This window comes from Macaca fascicularis, chromosome 7 (genome assembly GCF_037993035.2).
Source record: "Macaca fascicularis isolate 582-1 chromosome 7, T2T-MFA8v1.1".
Lineage (NCBI taxonomy): Eukaryota > Metazoa > Chordata > Mammalia > Primates > Cercopithecidae > Macaca > Macaca fascicularis.
In genome coordinates, this window is record NC_088381.1 from 115,610,719 (window position 1) to 115,633,367 (window position 22,649).

At 40.5% G+C, this 22,649-nt stretch overlaps 1 protein-coding gene across 7 annotated transcripts in view; it reads right to left on the reverse strand.

The window, feature by feature from the left end:
* The window catches only part of MDGA2 (MAM domain containing glycosylphosphatidylinositol anchor 2), an 841,756-nt gene extending 829,137 nt beyond the window's left edge, over positions 1–12,619 (reverse strand). For all 7 annotated transcript variants that reach the window (XR_006699884.3, XR_010588464.2, XR_012415765.1 and 4 more), the window contains exon 1: positions 11,078–12,619. Coding sequence is in view for 2 of the 7 variants with exons in the window: in XM_045397536.3 (XP_045253471.1) it covers positions 11,078–11,357 (280 nt within the window). In the remaining 5 variants the exon portion in view is untranslated. The remainder of the gene's footprint in view (positions 1–11,077) is intronic.
* Between the last annotated feature and the right edge of the window lie 10,030 nt (positions 12,620–22,649).

Sequence of the window (22,649 nt, forward strand, 5' to 3'; positions counted from 1 at the left end):
AACCCATGAACAATAGAAACACGAATGTATCACAAATATTTAAATACAAACTGAGTATTAGGTGAGAGACTGCATACTCTGCTGCCAATACTGAATTAGAGTTAGCTTTGCAAGAGAAGTGGGAAAAACACCCAGTTTCTTGGGATTAGCCTAAATAAAATTTAGCTACTATTCCAAGCATTGTTGAATACACACACACACTCTTATATACTCTTAACATAGTTAATAGATTTCTATTTGAACATGTAGTATGTATTTTTATAGTATACATGCCAATACTCTATATACAAATATATATTTGTATTATGAATGTGTGTGTATGCACATGCACATGTGCCTGTGTGTGTGTGTATCTTCTTTAGCTCTCTCTGGAAGAGGAGAGGTGGTTAAACATAAGGGTGTCAAAGTACTTCTTTGCATAAGTAAGCTTAGAGAGTTAAGGCATTAACAAATTAAACGACAGAAAATAAAAAACTTAAATACTTTTTGAAATATTAATCAAAAAGACATAATGATCATAGAGTTCAGCTGCAAAATCACAGGAAGCAAGAAGAAGGACACTTTCCACCCCAGCTGCTGCAATTGGAGGGATGTTTGATAGTGAGGCACAGGAAATAATCAGAGAAGAAGCAGTCTCTGAGAAACAAGACAGATTATTTCAGGCTGCAGTCCACTGGGAGTTATTCTTGTCTTGGGGAAAGACTGGGAGGTTTCTAAACCCCGATTTTCACAGTAATGATGTCATTATGTAGTTTATAATATTGTAGGGAATGGTCATAATGGAAAAGCGTTGCACTTCCTTAGACAACTATATGTAGATGAATCTATGCACAACAAAGGAGGAAAAAAAATTAGTCAAAGGTTGAGCTTTGATTGATTGGGACTAAGACCTAAAACTCCAAAATGAATATAGCATCTCTGTTGCACAGGTGGTACAAACCAGTGTGAAACATGAACCAAATGAAAAATGTAAGTTACTCAAAGGATGAGACAGAATCACAACAACGATGTAGAGTAACCCATGAAAAACAAGGAACAAGTTCAGAACTGAAATAAAAACATTAACTATGCCAACTCTTGATAATAACTTCACTCATTCTAAGATACCAAGTTAGACGGACAACTGTGAAATACTCGGGAGTTATATCTGTCCATATTACAGAGTACTGTGTGTCTTTGCTTAAGGTGATTTGTTTAGCAAAGTCAATACTGCTCATTTCACATAATGGGAAAAATCTTCTCAACTAACAATTTTTGTTGTCTTTCACAGTCCTGAGTAAAGACTGCCTTCTATTTGGTTAGAGAGATACTCGACCAATATACTCGACTAATATTGAGTTAATACTCAGACATGGAGAAGAATAATTGAATTAAACAATTACAGCCATCTAGTTAATTATATGAATAGAGAATATGGAGGTGAACTACCTTCCACCTTCCAAAAATAGAAAGTGTTTGCCAAAGAAAACGAAAATGCATCATGTATAAAATGCTTTCTTAGGTATGTGGCTGTTACAGTTTAATGGTGAGTAAAGTCCCACTCAGCCTTTTCAGTTAATTCTAATTTAAAGATGTTTTAAATGATTAGGTGATTGGGTGGGAAACACCAATTCTGGTTACTTCTGGATCAAAACTAGAAGATGTTACACAGTAATTGTGTGATGACCCCATTTAATGGTTTATCTTCAATTTCTGTTTTTATGTATTAACTACCAATTATAAGTATTCTTATAAATATATCCCTAGGTTACTTTTTTCCAATGGGATGGCTGACTTTTATATACTCCTATTTTTCAATTAGTATTGAAATGAAGAATATTAAGAATATTCTTGCTCCTTGATTCAAAAACAAGATAGATACACGTATTTGAACACACTTACAGATTTATATAAGCATGAATTTACCCATGACCATAAGGTTCAGGATGCACTAATGTTCTCTGGAGCCCTTAAATGAGTGGGGGATGCCAGCTCCTTGCTAACCACCACCATTAAGGAGAAGAAGGAGAAACTCCTGGGTTATGTGGATTGAGAAAGGAAGACCAGCATAAGGAACAATATAAACTACACATGCATCGAAATACAACATCAAATCACATTTTCATGCACATATTTATAATACAGTGTTTAAAAATACTCAATTTCTGTCATTTTCCACTAGACTGACACAATCAGAACATATTTTTCCAGAAAAAAATTACTTGGTCTCTGTTACCTCCTAGCTTCTTATTCTGCTCTAAAAACTAAATGACAGTCCTATTATGAGGTTCAATTGCTAGAGCATCTAAGTGCAAATTTTTAACAACAGAAGGGAAACTCTCCATGCTCCCTTCCCGCTTCTACTCCAGATATAAAAATGCAGGCCGGGCGCGGTGGCTCACGCCTGTAATCCCAGCACTTTGGGAGGCCAAGGCGGGCGGATCACGAGGTCAGGAGATCGAGACCATCCTGGCTAACACGGTGAAACCCCATCTCTACTGAAAAAATACAAACAAAACAAAACAAAACAAATTAGCCAGGCGTGGTGGTGGGCACCTGTAGTCCCAGGAACTCGGGAGGCTGAGGCAGGAGAATGGCGTGAACTCGGGAGGTGGAGCTTGCAGTGAGCCAAGATCATACCACTGCACTCCAGCCTGGGCAACAGAGCGAGACTCTGCCTCAAAAAAAAAAAAAAAAAAAAAAAAAAAGGCAGCCGTACTTTCTTATTCTTGCTAATATCTACATTTCTCCTATTCATCAGCACACTCTCCTAAGAGTTTATTAGATGTGGAAACTGAGGGATAGAGATTAAGAATTTTGCCTGAGGTAACACAGTAAAGCAGCAGCTGAACAAGAAGAAAGCCCAAGTTACCCAACAGTTTTCAACTACATCACGCTGCATGGCACAATAATAAAAAACAATAATGAAAGCATATACCTCTCTTTTCACAAGGGCAATGCCTTCATCTCAGTGGCTGTACATGCGTAAAGAACAAAATGATTTTTTAAGTCATTCTGGACCCATAGTCTGCTGCTGCTAAACAGCACTTCTTTTTAACACTCTAAAAAGACTTTAAAAAGTCTTTGAGTTTACCTCCAAGAGGAGTTGCCCCCACAGGAACTTTAAAGATAACTGTCCTATCTTCTGAAGAAATGGTCAGTTAGCTTCGCACATTTAACACACACCACTTCAGAATCTTGATGGACGTATATATCTGAGCAAGTTCCACAGTATCATACAATAGAATTGTATGATCACATAGGTTAAAGGACAGATACATCTTTCTAGTTGGGGTAAACTTTAAAGAAATTCCTGAGGCTTTATTACATACCCATTCCAGGACTACTTTTCTTTCTGCACCACTATTCCTCCACCTAGAATCCACGCTATAGAAATGCCCCTTCTTCCTTCTTTATCTATATTATGTCAACCCACTTTCAAGTCTTACCTGTTACAAGCTTTTTCAAGTTTTCTCCAACCACAATAGGAAATGTAATTCCTCTCTCTGGTCTAGGTACATACATTTGTGTATTTCTCATAGCCTTATTTTATTTGTTTTTCTATTTGTTTTTATCTCCTGGATTAATGCATAACCTCTTTGATTTTACAGACCTTACTACATAGCTACATGCATCATCCACAGTAGTTACACATTAATTAGTTGACTGAAGTTATGAGAAATGAACTTAAATCAGCCTGGAGTTTGTGTGGGGAATTCTCACTGGTCACCACTTCTGAAAAGTAGCACATCTTCCTCTAGTATTTTCTAGCCTTCCTAGTAAAGAGTCCAGCAGAGGTGAGGCAAACACCCAACTCACTTACACTCAGGAGTAAAAGACAGAATGCTCCAATGCTCAATCTGTACCCAACTTTTCCTTGTGTTCCCAAATCCCACAATTCATCAGCAAGAAGAATAATCTGGTTCAGAGTGACCACAGGCCCTATTAAGAGCCCTTTATCCCTTCACCCTTTCCTTTCAGGACACCAGAAAAATCTCCCTCAAGATGGTCTTTCTTCGGGCAGGCAGCAGACATTTTTCTTTTCACTCTGATGCACTACAACAAAGTTCTAGTGGCTTCAGATAAAAATATATGCTTTTGCTGTTCGGCCATTATTTAAAGGGTAGATACATTTTTCTAAAAGCCTTTACTTCCTACTCACCTCCTTCAGATCTCAGCTGCCTTTTGTGCTGTCCATTAAGACTTTGAGACGCCTAGCTGTGAACAAACCCTTCCTCTTTCAGGAAGACATGTTTCCCCTTCTACAGGATCACTTGATTATTTTTATTTCCACCATTCACATTACAACAAAACAAGACAAAAAATATACTGCTTGAAGATACTGACACATGTCATATATATGACCCCAAATATCAGCCACACAACAGTCCTTAATATAGACTTGAGCAGGAACAGCAGGAAACTGAGGTTCCTGTTTATGCAAAGTTGTAGAGACAGAAAGAGTAAGTTACATCATAATTTCTAATGCCTTTCATCATACCATAGTATGTATTTAAATAACTTTGTAGTAAATGTGTAATAGCCAAAAATGTGTTTATAATAGTTGGAATCCTATTCTGTAATTCCTAGAGAATATATGATTTGGATGTTGAAACAGAAAGCGTAGATCTTACTCAAGTCAATCAATGAAATCAACAGGAAAAGAAATAGTGTTTAAAAATGTAAGATTAGAAATGGCATAGTGTCTTGGAAAAGTAGCAAGAAACTGATACAGAAAAGCTGAAATGGGATCAGTGCAAGGTGGTATAGTTAGAAAAGAAAATGGAATTGCACTGATATAAAATGGAAATAACAAAGTACATGCCCCATTATTTTAATAACAGATTATTTTAATAAGAGATTTTAGTAGTTTGTGAAAAACAAATCCATCTAATGAATACGACTGAACCCTGGAGAAAACAAGTTTCACAAACAATGTAGGACCTCCATTTGCCTGATATAATGGTAAAAATCACTGTGTCTTGAATTAGTGAGATGATTTAATGATATCTTAAAGTCTCTTCTCACTTCCAGCTTTATGATTTTACAGGGCCAAAAGACTGTTAATTGGATTTGAAAATAAAGATAGGATATAGTTTTCTATGAATGCAATATTTTATTGTTTGCTCTAAGTAATATAGTGTTTACACTCACAGTCACTAAAGCAAAGAAACAAAAGTTATTTTGTGGGACCATTAAGTTACTGTCAATTACAAAGAAACTAAAAATGTTCACTCTATTCATACTTCCAATGTATGCAATATACTTTGCATATCCTTCCAAAACAGCCAAAAGGGAGCCTAAGGAAGACCTCCTCTTGTTTAACTGAGATGACAGCACATTCCCTTAGTTAATCTGAGCTACCAAAGAGCACAAGCTCTCGAGCTCAGTTCCCAGAGTAGGATGTTGTATCTGGCTGTTTGCTGTTGCCTTCGCAGATTACAAACCTGGAGCCCAACCCTTGCAAGACTCTTCTCAAAGCATGGGGACCAAGTCAGAGAATATGAGTGATGAATCACCTCTATACCTGGAATACAACCCCAAACCATGGTTCCTGACAATGTCTTAATAAAATATAATTGAATTCACAGGCTTATGCTCTAATCCCATCCCCATGAGCCCTACTGCAGTTACATTAAAATAGTAAGTTTTAAAAAAATACAGAGCACTTCCTTTCAGAAAAGTTTATTTGTACCCTTCTTCTCCAGCAGGGTTTAAGGTGTTTTACAACTATAAAACAAAAATAAAAATATTGGTAAAATATAAGTATAAAGAAGCATAACCAAAGATAATAAAATTAAGCAAAGAAATCAAGATCTTGAAAAATGCCTTCCTAGAATTTCTCTTGTGACATCTATTCACCAGAATTATTTCATCTCTAAACTTTTATCTCTGCCTCTTAATTGTCTAAACTCTGGCACCCTAACTGACTTATTCATTGTAAAATAAGTTAGGCTCAACCTGCTCAATCTAAAATATTTATTAATCCACTTAGGGGCTTTCCCAGGGAAATATAGGACAAGAGCAAGTAACACTATATAAAATAATCTGCCCATTTTGCGTGTGAAATCTCAGTAATATGACCAACAAGGACAATTTTTGAATGGGCAAAAATGATCCCAAGATACAACGAACAGTCCAGTCACTTTTCTTTCGTGATCGTGGCCAAGGTGATGACAATATAAAAATGTGCATGAGTTTGTAGGGACAATGGAGTGAGAAGAGGAGAAACAGGTTTGAGCTGATGCTATATAATAGAGCTTCACATTGATTTTTAAACAGCATTTATTAAAATAATCTCTTCCTCTTTTCCTACAGACTAACACCCTAAATATGGTTTAGTCAAAGGCAGTATCTCATCACAGGGCCTCTCCAAACCCAATCTGAACAAAAATCATAATCAACATACGCTGAGATCACGTACTTTGCTATAAGAATGGCAACATCCTGAAACTGAATGTAATGGCCAACCGACCGTCCATGTCATTTTTATTCCTTCCTATCCATCCAAATTCAACCCACTAAACTACCGTCTGAAATATCTTCCAGAGCCGCCTCGTATCACTTATGCCCTTGTTCTTAATTCCACCAAGCCATTTCTCTCCAGCTACTGCCTGGGGTGTCATTCTTAAATTGTATGGGATTTACTGATATTACCTGAATTGAGTTAATATAGCTTGCTAATTTGTCATACTCACATGTTTCTTAAGCTTACTCTATTTATTACTTTTAATGCACTCTGAAAGCTACTTTTGGACAGTGAATTAACCATTTCAGGACTCCAAATCATCTTTTGATTTGGTTCCCAATAAAACTATTCAGACTTGGAATTGTATTTTGTTTTTTGTTTGTAGTGGGGATTTGTCTGTGCTGATGCATTCATAATGTTTAATAACTTTCTTAGCAATTAAAGGCATGATGACGAGAAGCAAAATTACAGAATTCAACAGAATAATTTTTCTTTCTTTAGCAAGTCAGCTGATAAGTTTACAGGAGATACAATTTTTGATATGATGTCATTATCAGTAGGATCTCTAAAAAAACAGTTAACCCAAATGACTTACTACCATAGAACGACTTACAAAGAAAACTTTCAAAACTAAGAAAATGTGTTGGATCACTTAGCTCTAGGTATTTCAATAAGCATACAGATAGCTAGGTTTTACATTCCAATTCTTAAGGCCATGTCAATCAGTTATCCTAAATCTAATGAAATGTGAGTGCAACAAAATTAATAATATGAAAACCAGATACCAGTTCATTTAATGACTTTTTGTTATCCAGTGGTGTTTAATGAAGCTAAAAGGAAAATTCAAACAAAACTTTAACATTCCAAGAGTAATTGGGAGAATTATTTTAATATAAATAGCTTTTTAAAATCCACTAAGCAAAAATCTATAGCTTAACAAAGTAAAAATTTTTAAATACACAGATTCATATTGCCATATATATATGTCAAGTGGGTATTATCCATTAAAATTGCCATGGTTAGCTCATACGATTTTTTTTTGTGCTATTCTATTACGAAGAGGTTTTCTTGCAATCTTTCCTTCAGAAATATTTTCAAATAATCCATATTACTGTAATGTTATATCTGATATCAAAAATGTAAAAAAATATAAAGTACAAACAAAAAAGTTTATAGGACACTTACAAAAAAATTTATAGGACGGAATTGGTGGTGGAAGGTAGGCAGTTAATAGATAATCTCCGTCATCCAACTCTGATACCATATATAAATCTTAGCTATTGTGCAGTTAGTTTGCTAAGCAATATTCCAAGATAAATGACAGTAAGTTCCTAGGTCTATAGCAGAAACTTTTATACTTAAGTATTGCACATGGTTGTCAAACAGATTGGGCATAACAGGAAGAAGATTAAAATACTTGAGAGAAAATTATCCATGCGTTACAACAAATATTCTCAATTCACTAGAAAATAGAATCTGAATTTCATGCTCAGAGTTTTTCAGTGAGGAAGTAGAGAAGAAAAGGGATACCCTAGCTATTCCAGGGAATAAAGTTTATAATAACACAGTTCTAAATCATGTAAACAATTTTAGGCTACAATGAAGTGATTTTTGCTTGAGTAACCTAGAAAATCATTTGTGTTTCCTCTTGAACCACGCTACTAGAAAACACTATTGAGAAATATTAGTTTGTGTGTAGTATGAATGGCTTTACATGTAGCAAATATAGGCAAATAAAGGAAGACAGATTTTTATGCTAGCAAAGTTCCTATCTAGGCTTTTGAAGCTTCTGTTTATAATAACCCTGCCTTTTAAATTAATCATTCTCAAAGTTATTCATATAAAATGTTCAAAACACACTTTTTAACCTTACACTAAATCTTATGTCTATGTCCTTTACAATTGATTCCTTTTTTAAATAAATTTTTAAAATGTTCTCTTCCTTATAAATGCTTCCACAAATGAAAATAAAACTACTTTAGGTTAAGAAAGTTCATTATTTACAAAATCAAAGCAATGAAACTGTAAGTCTATGTCAGTGTTTCTCAACTTCAGTGTCCACTGTAATCATCACTTGAGGTGATATACACAAACCACTGGGCCCTACACTCTGAGTTCCTAATTTAGAAAGTCTCAGAGGGGCCCGAAAACGTGCACTTCAAACAAGTTCCAGGACGATGCTAATGCTGAAGACTAGGGGCCTAATCTCCTTTGAGAACCTAACTTCTGTGACAGGTAACACATATCTGAAAAGTAATATATAATTTTTAACCCATCTCATAGCTGTGACATTTATAATGGCCAGGAATACTGATTAATATTTTTCACACAAAAGCAATTCTATTCCTAGCTACATGAGTAATAACCACATCAATATAAAAACAAAACTAAATGAAAAAGACCCCCACCTTCATCACAATCATCAGCTCAGTAGTGGAACTGCCTCCTTGTTTATTGTTAACAGACATAAACACAGAATTATTTTAATGCTATTGTTTCCTATTTGTCTTCACTACCAGATCTTACCCTTTTCCACTACCCAATCTGAGACTTGCCAGGACAAATAATCTGAATGACAAAAAGTGACAGGAAAATGGAACCATGCCCTTCCGATCTAGATAGTTTTCAGCATGTCCCACTGTCTCCCCATTTCCCCAACCTTTCTCACTTCTCATCACCCCGTCACACACACATACCTTCACACATGCATATACACAAATCTGAAAAACACACCAGAACAAAAAATTCCTTTTAGCTAAGATGATCTGAATCAATGAGAGAGGAACACAGAGTTGGGCATGGGATGAGAAGAATTCAGACTCTCCCATCCTAAGGAACAGCCCTTTGAGAAGGCTTTATCTCCAGCATTCCACCATCGCTAGAATCCCCATTTTTCTCAGCCGTTCAGAGGGCACCGGGGTCCAGGATAGTCACAAAAGCACTAAGTTAATTCCTACTCTTTTCAGGCCCCACCTCCTGTTCTCAGTCAAACCTTGAGGTCTGCCAGGAGACTCAGCATCTCTCTCATACACACTTCCCCCCCTTACCACAGCCACCACCACCACCAGATAGTTGTCTTTCATTTGGGAAGGAGGGGTTGGGAGAGGGGACATCCGATCCTTAGAGATGGGAAAAAGTGAAGGTTTCTTGGAAGCCAAGAAGGGAGCTAGAAACACAGGAAAGGGGAGGAGCAGATGGAGTGCAGTGGGTACCAGAGCTCACCTCAGCACTGTTCAGCCCTGGACAGAACACAGTGGACAGAGTAAAGGCTGGGTCTGTGGCATTCATCCCCAAACACCCACCCACTGTGCACTCCGTTCCCAGAGAGTTTGAGGACTCAGGATTCACTGGCACCTGTGTCCACTTCGCAGTCAGTTCTAGGGTCTGCAGGGAAAGCTCTGACACTTCCACAAATATTCATTCCTTTTTGCTCTGGGTCAGCCATTGACTTAGTCCTGCAGCACCAGAGTCCAAACACCTAAGTGAAACCAAGGGCAAGTGGCCTGGATTTTCAGCACACATTCTGCGGACACTAACTCAGGGGCGAGGGGTGGGATTGGCTGTGGGTGGGTCTTGGCTTGATGTCCTCTCAAGGGGTGCACCTCTAACCTCCCACCAGACCTCAAAAACACGGAAGTTATTTTTTGGGCACCACCTGCTTGTCCCAAGAAAAGACTTACATTTTAGTCCACTATAAACATGACCTGGATATATATGTGTGTGTGTGTGTGTGTGTGTGTGTGTGTGTGTGTGTGTGTGTGTGTGTGTGTGCATGTGTGTGTTTCAATCCCGAAAGCTAAGGGTGCCAACTGCTGACAGGCAAAAGAACCTGAATTTGCTTTTGAGGACTTCAAAACCTCCTAATTAACAAGCTTGCCCTTCTCTAGTTCCTAAACCTAAATCTGGGTTTTCCAGAAGGCAGATGAGATTGTGTTCCCGCTGCAGCGAGCTGGTGTCCTGCCCTGGAACCCAAACGCGCGGACTTAGCAGTCCGTTCATTCATGCATTTGTTCATCCATTCACACAAACATGTCCCTTAATTGTGTCTGGCACCGAGAATCTTGTCTGCTATTTTCCCCTCCCCAAGTCAGTGCTCATGGCAACGGCTGGTGCAGAACGCAACTCAACTGTCACCCCACTTCCTGAGCCGGAAAATCAAGGCATGTAGGCATTCACAGAAAAAGGAAAAGGTGGAGAGGAGGAGGCGGCGTGGGGCGGAGAGGGGTGGGGAGACTCACGGGGTCACACTGGAAGCTTCCCTGGAGGGGTGGGGGGAAACCGCGGCACCGACACCGTGGCATGCAAGGAGCCAAACCATTATTAAATCAAAGACTGCTGGAGCTCGGATTCCCCGCGGGGATAAATCAAGTGCAAAGCCACTCGTTCGCACGAGTGCGTTGCTGCCGGCTAGACCCAACTCCGAGCCGGAGCCCAGGCGCCGGGGGAGCGGCTCGCAGCCCAATCCGCAGCGCGCTCGCTGCCTCCTTATCGCTCCCAATAACGTGATGAAGTGTAAATCAAATGCCACGCCGGGAGGGGCCCCAGAACGGCGCGAGTCGTGCATTTTCGCTCACCAGCCTATCTTGCCTAAGAATCACAAGGTCACGATAGCGTCGCGATTCCACTCACCGTACACTCCTTGGCCAGAGATCCCCTCCAGGAGGACTGTCAGCAGCCACACGAGACCGTACAGTAAATCCATCTTCACGTGAACATGAACATATCCAGCCCAGGGGGGACGCAGCGGGACCTTCCGGAGGCCGGCGGCCAGCCAGGCGCGCTCCACTCGCGCCCGGGCCGAGCCGAGGTGCCCGGGAACCGCTCGCCGAAGGAGGAAGCGCCGTCCGTCTGTCCTTCCCCGGCGGCGGCCGCGAGCGGAGCGCAGGAGCCCCGCACTCCAGACACTCATGCACACACACACTCACACACACTCACACACTCTCCCACAACACAAAACCCTGACACACTCACACGCACGCCGCACTCACACCGGGTGCCTGGGAAAATCGCAGACGCCGGGGAGGAGCAGGGGGCGGTGATGGAAAGGGGAGCTGCGAGGCGAAGTGTTCTTCAGGGAAGCGGGCTCGAGTCTCCGCAGCGGCGGCGGCGGCGGCGCGCTGGGCTGGCGGCGGGCGCGGGCAGGGGGCCGGGGGTGCCGCGCGGTGGGAGCCTGGCTTGGACAGCCGAGGAGCAGGAAGTGGCCTCTGACCCGGGACACCGAGCAGGGCTCTCTTGCCTGGGTTCGCCTTTACAAAGTAACTCGCGAAGGTCCCCGGAGGGGCGTCAAGCGGCGACAGCGGCCCGCCCGCCCGCAGTCCGAAGCCCCCAGCCCTGCTGTCTTGCCTTCCCCCATTCCATCAGTTGCCATTGCAACGCCAATCCTGTTACACGATACAGACTCGCATCGCCGAACGGGGAGAGGAGGAAGAGGAGGAGGAGGAAGAGGAGGAGTGGGACTAGGGGAACGGGGGTGGGGAAGAGGGAAGGGAGGAGAGGGAAGAAGGAGGAGGAAAGGGTCCAACAGGGAGCGGAGTGTGCGTCTGGAGCTCGCTTGGGCACACCAGCCACTGCCGCCGCCGCCACCGCCACTGGTCTCCAAAATAGCCTTTAGCGCCCCGCCAGCGTAGAGGTGCTCTGGCCGGCCGCACCAATTCCCGGAGCCGAAAGCAGAGTCCAGGCACCGCCACTTGCAAGAGAGGGAGAATGCCAAGCAAATACCCGATCCGCACACGTCTACGCGTGCCCACCGGCACTGCGCGCGTCCTCTTCGCTTCCGCGCCGCCCCCGCCAGGTGGAGGGGATGGGGGCGGTCGGGACAGGCGGGAGTTTAGAGGAGGGAGTCGCAGAAGGGGTTCCCCGCTTGAGCTAACGTAGTGGTGGCATCCAGAGGTGAACGCGGGAGCGGCCGCCTGCGGAGGGCACCCGGCTGCGTGGCGTCCGCTCGGGCCGCTGCTGCGGCAGAGGTGCCCTGGCTGGGCTGCTGGGGGCCGGGGCTAGACGCCGGCCGGGATCCCTGGGTGTGCGCGGAGATGCGCGCCGCGGAGGCGAAAGGAGGGAGGAGGAAAAGGAGAAGGAGGAAGAGGAGGAGGGCGAAGCGGCTAGCGCGGAGCGCAGGCGGACCGGCTGCCGGGCTGCCGGGCTGCTGGGCTGCCGGGGAGGAAGGCTGTGTGTGGTCACGTTGTGCGCTACGTGCTGAGAGCGCGAGCTGCTAGCCGCAGCCGGGCGACGTCAAAGCCGGGTGCGCGGCTCTGCCGCCTGCCTCCGCGCCTCCTCTGCCCCTCCTTTGCTCTGCCTTCCTGTGTCAGCCCAGCTCATCAGTATGGACAACGCCGAAAGGCTCCGCGAGGCCGGCGGCATCAGGCCTCCAACCTCCCCCGCCGAAGGGCTCCCTCGCCTCTTGGGGAGCTCCGCGGCGGCTAGTGCCGGTTATGTATTTCTGATGCCGCCGTCTGCGTTTGCACGCCGAAGGGCCAGCTACCCACCTTACACCCGGGGTAATTACATGACACGCTATCTCCTCTCCGCCGCCCAAGGTCTTCCAGGATCCGTTATGCTTGACTAGAGGGCAGAACAGGCCACAGCATTTGGAAGTGGCAACGTTTCTTCTCTATTTCTGTCTTCTTTAAAGGAAGTATGGTCATCACAGTAGATGAAGGCTCTGGGGGAAGGCACACTAGGAGTTCAGAGATTAGTTTATTTTATATGCAGTGTCTCCTACTAAAGTTAACTGCTTGGAAAATCTTTTCCTTGTGTGAAAGACAGGCTCTTTTGTTGGGGCAGAGGTAGCTGTAATGTTTAAGGGGTTTTAAAAACTTATAGGTACAAAAGGATTAGAAAATCTAAAGCATCTTTAATTTACATTGCAACAAGTGTGGAAATACTCCGCTAAAAATTAATAGGGAACATCTGGGAATATAGTAGTGGTTGATTTTTTTCTGTAACCAAGATAATAATGTTTCCTGTATGCAGTCCACTTTGTTGAAAATATTCTTCACTATTCAAACAGCATATGGGTAGGAAGTGATTGGAATGGTTTAAAACGCGCATTTGTACATGTGTTACAAAAGTAATTGCTATGGGAAATCTGGAGCACAGTATTCATTTATCTGCTCCCATAATAGACTAGTAGAAGACACTGCAGGTCCCTCTCCCCATGCTGTACTTCTGCTGGGGGCAGGGGACCCTAAGCACTAGAAAATGCTTAGTCCCTAGTCTTTCCCCCAAGGTCCTTTTCCTCACTTAAATGAATGGTGCATGTTATTTTTTATAGAGTGCGATTTGGTGCTTACCCTCTGGGTTTACAAGATATGAGAAACCAAACATTTTGAGAGGGTCCCCCAGAGGATCATTCACACAGTGTTGAGAACCTGTTATTTATGAAATTCCACTTTCACTCGATGGTATTAAGCGTCATGCTATAAATAAACTCAGTGTGTGCGATTTCTGAAGAAAAATGAGTGATGCTCACTTACTGGTCACCTGTGGCATAAAAATTGTCTCATGATTTTAGAAATCTGCCTTTTGTGGGTAGATCATTCCTGTACACTTGCAGCACAGGAGCTTCATGGGGCAATAAACTTCACCTCCTTTCTCAGATCAAAGCTCATAATGTATCTTGTCCATGAGGCTCTTCCTGATTTCAGCTTATCATGTTCTGAAGTAGTACTTCACCCCCATATTTGTACTGTACTTTTAAACACGTAGTTATGGAATCATAGGATCTTTGAGTGTGTGAAGAACTATAGATTGGGATACTTTGTCATCCCCAAACGTCAGTGTATCATTTTAGGAGAGCCCAGACTGAGTATGGAGATTACTCTTCTTAACCTTCAACATTTGAACAGAGCCTTAGGAGCCCAGGACCTTTCTTTTCCATATAATGCTCATCTCTGCAGAGGAAGGAACATGCACCCAGTGAGCCCTCAGCAATGCCTGAGTGAAATCTTTGGAACTTGGAGAGAACTTAGAGAACCCAGTCAATTTACAATTCCAGTTGTAGTTTAAATTAAAAATGAGGAAATAGCTAGATGCAGCTACTCTTTGCTGGGCCTTATCCTAGACTGTTGTACACTTAAAGATTTTATAAGACATATTTCCTTCCTTCAAGAAGCACACAATCTAGTGAACAGAGTGCATTGGTCAACATATGCACCATTACTTCTACTGATACTGTAAGTGCTGCAAATAAACAAAGTCCTAGGGCACAAAGTGGCAAATTTTACATGCAATCATTAAATGGCTTATATAACAGTTTTTTTTAATGCACTGGATTTAATATGGGTTTTCAGTTCCTGTGAAAATGCTTCATAGATTACTTATGGAAATAATTGCCAATTCAATCAAATGACATTTTTTTGCTTCTTGAAATTCAACATTCTTCAGGCTGCACTGACCAGCCAGACATAATATATATAACCACACCTTAGCACTGGCTAATGAAGGCCTCCAGGTGGTGAGCCTGAGCTGAAGCTTAAGGACAGGCAAGAGATGCTTTATCAGAGAGAAGGGAAAAGCTATAGAAGGCAGGCCCAGAGACTACTATGAAATCTGGCCCAGCAAACTTTATATCGCCCATTAGAACAGTTTTCTACAGGAGTAGTGTAAATAATTTCAGAGATCACCAGTTTCTTGGATTTTTCACAGTGAATATGGATGTTGCATAGAGCATAAACATCCCACATAAACTGTCATCATAACCTGTTATCATTTTATTGACTATAATTTTATTTAAAATTTCTGTCTCCATTCTCCAATATGAGCTTGATGTTCCAACCTCCATAGCTTGGAGGAGGCATTGTCATGGAAAGAGTCACAGGTTGGCACAAGACCCAACCAAGGTAGTGGGACAGAAGTAAGAAAAACTGCTGTCTCCAGAGATACAGTTGAGTGAGGCAAATTCAGAACAATGGGGACAAATCTGTCTTTCTTTCCAATTTAGCCTCTTCCCAGAACACAAATCTCAGACCCTGTTTGTTGTTTACATCAACTTCCATTTTCCCTGCCGGCCCTTTAAGTCACACAAACTCCCATACACACTATTGCCAAACAAGAATGTGAAAATCCTCAGTGGTGATGGTGAATTATTTCTAGCCAAATCCCTGTTCACCTGTTTCTTTCTACTTAGCAATAGCTTCCAGCATGCAAGCTTAGAAGTCTAAGAAGCATCACATAGAACTGGCTGTTTCAGATGATAGTAAAGCCATGAGGCGCAGAACAGCATTGGAGATTCCAGGTGCTGGTTATTTCAGGCAGATAGGGGGCAGTTGCTCCTAAGCAGTGGGACCCAGATACTGCTGTTAGGTATGAGACAATGATTTCATTTAGGGAAACAGAATTATCTCTCAAGAGGGCTTTAGTGAGAACAAAAAGAGGAATAAGAATGGTTAATTCTAATATTAGAAATAAGGAGGCAGGTCAAGTCCCAGATCCCCACTGTATGGACTGAGAAAGGTCCAGGAGAGATATTCAACTTGAGGAAGCAACAAAATACCCAAAGAACAATCCCTGGAGATAGCAAATCCGGGGTGCAAATAGAAAAGGAGGTACCCAGGAAAGGCTGTATATTTGGATACCGTGAGAGGATGCCAAGATAATTTGTAACCAGATGATGGGGCTGAGGTCTCAGATATTTTGTGGCTGCCAGTGAAGAGTATCTAGCTAGGAAAAGAAGAAGGAGAGGCAGAAAGCATGAGGCAAGGGTCTTGGTATTCTAGATATTCTATCTTCAGCTTAAAGTAGCAGCACATTTCTGTGAGTTTTTACTTGTTTGGTAAATGCCATCCCTTTTTCAAGCCAGACATGCTAGTCCCTAATTTCAACTTTCAGGATTTTGTGTACCACTCATGATTTCTATACAATTTGTATCTTGAACCTATAATTATTTTTTAAAAGACTACCCTTAGATACCATATCCTGGGTAATTTTAGTAGCCCTGCCCTAGATTTATTCTTATTCTGGCATGTCTACCTTGAACTCTTATTATAATTCTGACACTATTTCAGGAACAGACACAAGGCTGATTTGTTCCAGAGTAGAAGATGTTCAGTGCAGGGCAGTGTGACATAGTAGGTAAATGTCTGAGCTTTGACAACAGACTGCCCTAGGCTGGATCGTTGACGTCAGTATGACCTTGACATTCCCCTTATCCCGTAAAAGGAAAAGAGCAAAAAAACCTAGAATTTTAAATAAAATAATACATGTAAGATATACTCATCACCCAGCATATAGTGGTCAAGAAATATATTATTCTTACTCAATATATTTATTGATAGTATTTTTAGTTAAAGGGCATTAATATATGGGGGTAATAACTTGAGTAATTTCTATTTGGGGATGAACTGACAGCTTAGAACGTTTAGTTTTATAAGTATGATGACATGTTTTTCTCTAAAAGCATTACTTTACTTTCTTTCATTCAAACTTCATGTGCCCCATTTCTGTCCAGTCACATCGAATTCTGAAGTCTTTCCACAGTTTAGCTGTAATGGTTTGGCAGTTTAGTATTAGGCATCACTTAATATCTTCTGGAAACATGAAAATTTGAGAGTGCAATTCTGCTTCAAGATTATTTTTGAAAGTGCCACATCCCTGGATGTATCCTTGGAGAACTCGACAGCTTAAATATTAATGTGAAGAAGTTCCTGTTCATCACTATGCTTGGTTTACTGTCTTTTAAAAGCATGTTAGTATGAAGCAATGCATACATGTTTAGATTGCCAATAGACCAGATTAAAGATAAATGTCAAAGTTAGATTAGAAATTTTGTGATGTAAATATTAAAACGTCTATTGTTTCTGACAAAGAGATGATCTGATTAACCCACAGATAAGATATAAAGGACTAGAAGAGAGTTGAAAAGTTTTTCCAAGATTTTGTATTTGGAGCAATTTACAGATGTGCATGTACTAGGAAATAAAGAATATTTGCGTCTTAACCAGATGATAGGCTTGAAATTTGCCATCACAACAGATATTTATAGAAATGTAACTTTTAACATCCTCCATAATTAAACTCAGTCTGCTAATGAGCTACTCATATCAGCTAATGTTTGGACATCAGAGAAACTATCTTCTGGGTTTACAACTTAGTCTCCTTTATGTAATTACCCAGTTTTTCTGGGTTACTCTCACACAGTCTTCTCCTTGTCCTCTTCCCATGTCCTGACAATGGGGAAGGATGTCCTTTTTTGTCCAATATTGCTGGCCTCCACTTGATCTATGAGTGTCTGCCACTTACCCTGCTACACCCACAGCTCACATCTTTGCCCACTGGCTTTGAGTACAAAGGACGTAGCTCCCTCCTCTTCCAAACATCAGGCTTTTCCCAGATCTCCAGCCATGGAAGCGTTTCCCATTCTCCTCTGAGGCCATCAAGAAGTTCTGGAGCTCTTGCACATCACTCATATTGGGAAACCAAATGGCCCCACTCTTCATTCTCTGTACCTGGATATACCATGTTGACATTTCTACTCCTTTGTATATTTTCTAATGTGTACTCTGTGATGCATTTCCATCAGAGTTAATGCAAGATTTGAAAAAAGACTTTCTATGCCACAGAATGTTTAAAGTGTAAGGGACATGCATATACCTATGCCAACTTTGCTGTCTTTTGTCTCTCTTTCTCTCTCTCTCTGTTCCTCCATTGTCCCCCAACCCTCCCACCAGGGGAGTTTTTACCTTCCTTGTATAGGGAAAAACAGACCTCATTTCAATCTTGCATTCTCCCTACTCACTGGTTTACAATAGACTGCCGTGGTCTGAATCCTCTGAGCTAGAACGTAATAATTTAAAGCTTAGGTCTGGGAGTTCCCCTAAAAAACCTTTTTCTCTCAAATATCTACTCTGACACATTTTTTTCTTCCCTTGGCTTTTGCCCTTTCCCTGAAGGGATGCTCGACTTCAATAAACGTGAAACCATAGAGCAGTAAGAATTACAGGGAATCAGAAACAAATTGAATATAAGATATTTTTAATTTATAGCTGCACTGCCCAACCCTCTATAAATAAGTTAGTAAGGTGGTAGGACCAGAACCTGCCTATCTGGGGTGACCTAGAAAGGCAAAACATCTTTTTGTAAGGTCAGGAGGAGATCCACAGAAATTCAGGGCTAGAGTAGGAGGATTTCAGAAGAATCAATGAAAAGAAGTACCTTGAGGAAGGGGGGGAAAAAACCTGTAGGCAGGAAATTGATTGTTAGGAGTTTGGAGAGGCAGGTATCCCCGTGTGTGTCATCAAACTGGAAGGGTAAAGAAAATAAGACCAGCCAAATAAACCTGTGCAGCTGAGGTACCTGATGTAGGTCAACAAGCAAGAACATGACAAGATAGATACAGGAAGAAGAAATGTGGCAAAGGGAGCTGTACTAGATAGTATACTTACTGTCCCCCCAAAATTCACATCCTTCTCAGAATCTCAGAATGTGACCTGATTTGGAAAACGGTCATAACAGATGAAATTAGTTAAGATGAGGTCATATTGGAGTAGCATGGGTCCTTAATCCAATATGACTGATGTCTTTTTTAATTTTCATTTTCAAGGTTTATTGCTTAGCAGAGCAAGGAAACAGATGGGAATCAACATGTTCTAGTAAAGCACAGCAAAAGACACACACACAGGGGAGGACGCCATGTGACAATGGAGTCAGAGATTGGAGTGATGTATTGACAAGTTCAGGAATGTCAAGGATTGCCAACAACACCAGAGGCTGAAAGAAAGGCATAGAACACAGTCTCCCTAGATCCTCCAGAGAGAGCATGGTCCTGCTGATATCCTGACTGAATACTTCCGGCCTCCAGAACTGTAAGATAAAAATATTTCTGTTTTAAGCCACCCAGTTTGAGGTACTTGTTACAGCATTCCTAGGAAAAGAATATAAGAGCTCATTTTGTACCTTAGTTGAGAGTCTACATACAAGTTATTTGGCTAAGACCAAATAACTAGGGTCTTTATCCCAGTTCCTTGTCTTTAGGAAATTTTCTTTTAAATCATTATGGAATCGCACTTGCCTAGCTTAGACAAATCGGTAGCACTTGAGTTTCTGCATCTGTAAAACATACTTCAGGAAAATATCTTGAGAGCTCAGTGGAATAACGCTTTTTAAAACATAGATGACATATTATTCCCTCTCTCAGGGAACCAGAAAGAACAAGGAAAACTAGACTTGAAGGACTCCTCCACCCAAGTTAACTTCGATGAGGCTGCTTTCCAGATAGAGGTGAAGTAGCCCGAGATGTCCTAGAGAAGAATCAAGGCAGCAGTGCCTTGATTCTTGATAGGTGCAGGAGAATGCTGAGGACTCTGATGAAGACCACTTTACTTAGAAAAGGTGTGAGGAAATCTCACAAGCCTTCTCCTCTTTTTTCTTACTTTCCTTTGACCAGAAGAGGAGAATTTCCCTCTTCTTCCTGTTTCCCTTCAATAAAATGTATGTAGAGTAAAAGCTTTCAAACTGTCTTTTCTTGCCATTTTTTTAACCTCAACCCCAAATAATATCATGAACCAGTACACACACACACACACACACACACACACACACACACACACACACACACAGGCACACACAATCCAGAATGTATTTTTTCCCTTAGAAAGCAATTACCCTTAGCACATGCAAAGTATTTTGATATGTTTCTGTCTATTCATTCCATTTTATTCCACATTATATTTAAAAAGTGTGGTTGGAACATATAAAAATTTTCTATAACTATTTAGTATGTCATGTGTTATGCTAAGTGAAAATCCTGGTTTGGGTCCTGGCACAGTGACTCACGTCTATAATCCCATCACTTTGGGAAGCCAAGGCAGGCAGATTACCTGAGGTCAGGAGTTCAGCCTGGTCAACATGGTGAAACCTTGTCTCTATTAAAAATACAATAATTAGTCAGGTGTGGTGGCGGGTGCCTGTAATCCCAGCTACTCGGGAGGCTGAGGCAGGAGAATTGCTTGAACTCAGGAGGCGGAGGTTGCAGTGAGCCGTGATTGCACCACTGCACTCCAGCCTGGGTGACAGGGCAAGATTCCGTCTCAAAAAAAAAAAAAAAAGAAAAGAAAAGAAAAAAACTGGTTTTGGGATACTGAGGTGCACGTCCAAAAAAAACAAAAATGAATTTTAAAAAAGCAACTCCTCTATCTAAAAAGCCTGAAGAGAACATTTAACATTTATCCTCACTCTGCCCTGAGGTAATAAATCTTTTAGGCCTTGGAGGAGGGATACTTATATATCTGTTAATATATCTGTGTGTGTGTGTGTGTATGTCTATATGTATAGATTATATATATGTAATATAGATCTAGATCTATATAGGTATATAATATCTATATCTCTATATAGAGATATATGTACCTATGTATATATGTATATACATTTATCTATATATATCTCTATATTGATATATATAAAGATATAGGGAGATATAACATATATGTTTTTATATATAGTTCTATATATATCGATATAGAGAAAGATATATGTTATTCTTTTTATCTAAGAGTATGTTGTACGCCTTAACCAACCTCTCCCATCCCGCCTCCTACCTGCTGCTGACACACATCTTTCTCCACCTCTGGTAACTATTATTCTACTCTCTATCTCTATGAAATCAATTCTTTTAATTCCTGTATATTAATAAGAACATTTAATGTCTGTCTTTCTGTGCCTGGTTTATTTCACTTAACATGTTGTCCTCCAGTTTTAGCCATGCTGTTGTACATGACAGGATTTCATTCCTTTTTATTGCTGTATAGTATTCTATTGTGTAAATATGACACTTTTTAAAATCCATTCATTCACTGATGAACACTTAGATCAATTCCATATCTTTGCTATTGTGAATAATGTTGCATTAAAGGTAGGAATTCAGTTATTCCCTTGATATACTGATTTCCTTAATCAGTAGTATTGATTGGATGAATACCCAACAGTATTTGGATAAATAACCAGTAGTAGGATTGTAAGAATATATGGTAGTTCCATTTTTAGATTTTTTGAGAAATCTCCACATCATTTTCCATAATGGCTTTACTAATTTACCTTTCCATGAACAGTGCATAGAAGTTCTCTTTTCTCTGCATCCTCACCAGTATTTGTTATTTTTAGTCTTTTTGTTAATAGTCATTCTAATTGAGACAAGGACAAGATGATACTTAATTGTGTTTTTGAATTGCATTTTCCTAATCATCAGTGATGTTGAGCATTTGATGATGTACCTGTTGGCTGTTAGAATGTCTTCTTTTGAGAAATGTCTGTTTAGGTCTTTTGTCAATTTTTAATGAAATTATTTGGGTTTATTTTGCTGTTGAGTTGTTTGAGTTCTTTGTCTATTTTGGATATTAGTGCCTTGTTGAATGAATAGTTTGTGAATATTTTTCCCATTCATCAGGTTGCCTCTTCACTGTATTTATTGTTTTCTTTGCTGTGCAGAAGCTTTTTAGATTAATGTAGTCCTATCTGTCTATTTTTGTTTTTGTCACCTGTGCTTTTGATGTCATAACCATAAAATCTTTGCCTGCATCGACATCCTGGAGTATTTCCTCTATGTTTTTTGCTAATAGTTTTGTAGTTTTATAAATTTACACTTAAGTAAATTTACAATTTATGTTCAAGTCTTTTATCTATTTTGAGTTAATTTCTGTATATGGTAAGAGATAGGGATCTAGTTTCATTCTCCTGCATATGGATATCTAATTTTCCCAGCAACATTTATTTAAGAAGTTGTCCTTTCCATGATGTATATTCTTAGCACCTTTGTCAAAAATCAGTTGGCTATAAATACATGGATTTATTTCTGGGTTCTCTGTTTCATTGCTGTTTCATTGGTCTGTGTGTCTGTTTTTATGCCAATACAGTGCTACTTTGGCTACTATAACCTTGTAATATATTTCGAAGCAATGTGTTGCCTCTAGCTTTGATCTTTTTCCTCAGGATTGCTTTGGCTATTCTGAGTCTTTTGTGGTTCTGTATGAATTTCAGGATTTTTTTCTATTTCTTTGAAAAATAGCATTGGTATTTTGATAGGAATTGTATTGAATCTGTAGATTGCTTTTGGTAGTATGGTCATTTAAATAATATTAATTCTTCTTATCCATTAGCATGAGATGTTTTGCTGTTCTTGCACTCTTCAATTTCTTTTATCAGTGTTTTGTAGTTTTCTTTGTAGCTGTCTTTAGCTTTCTTGGTTAAATTTATTCTGAGTATTTTATCGTAG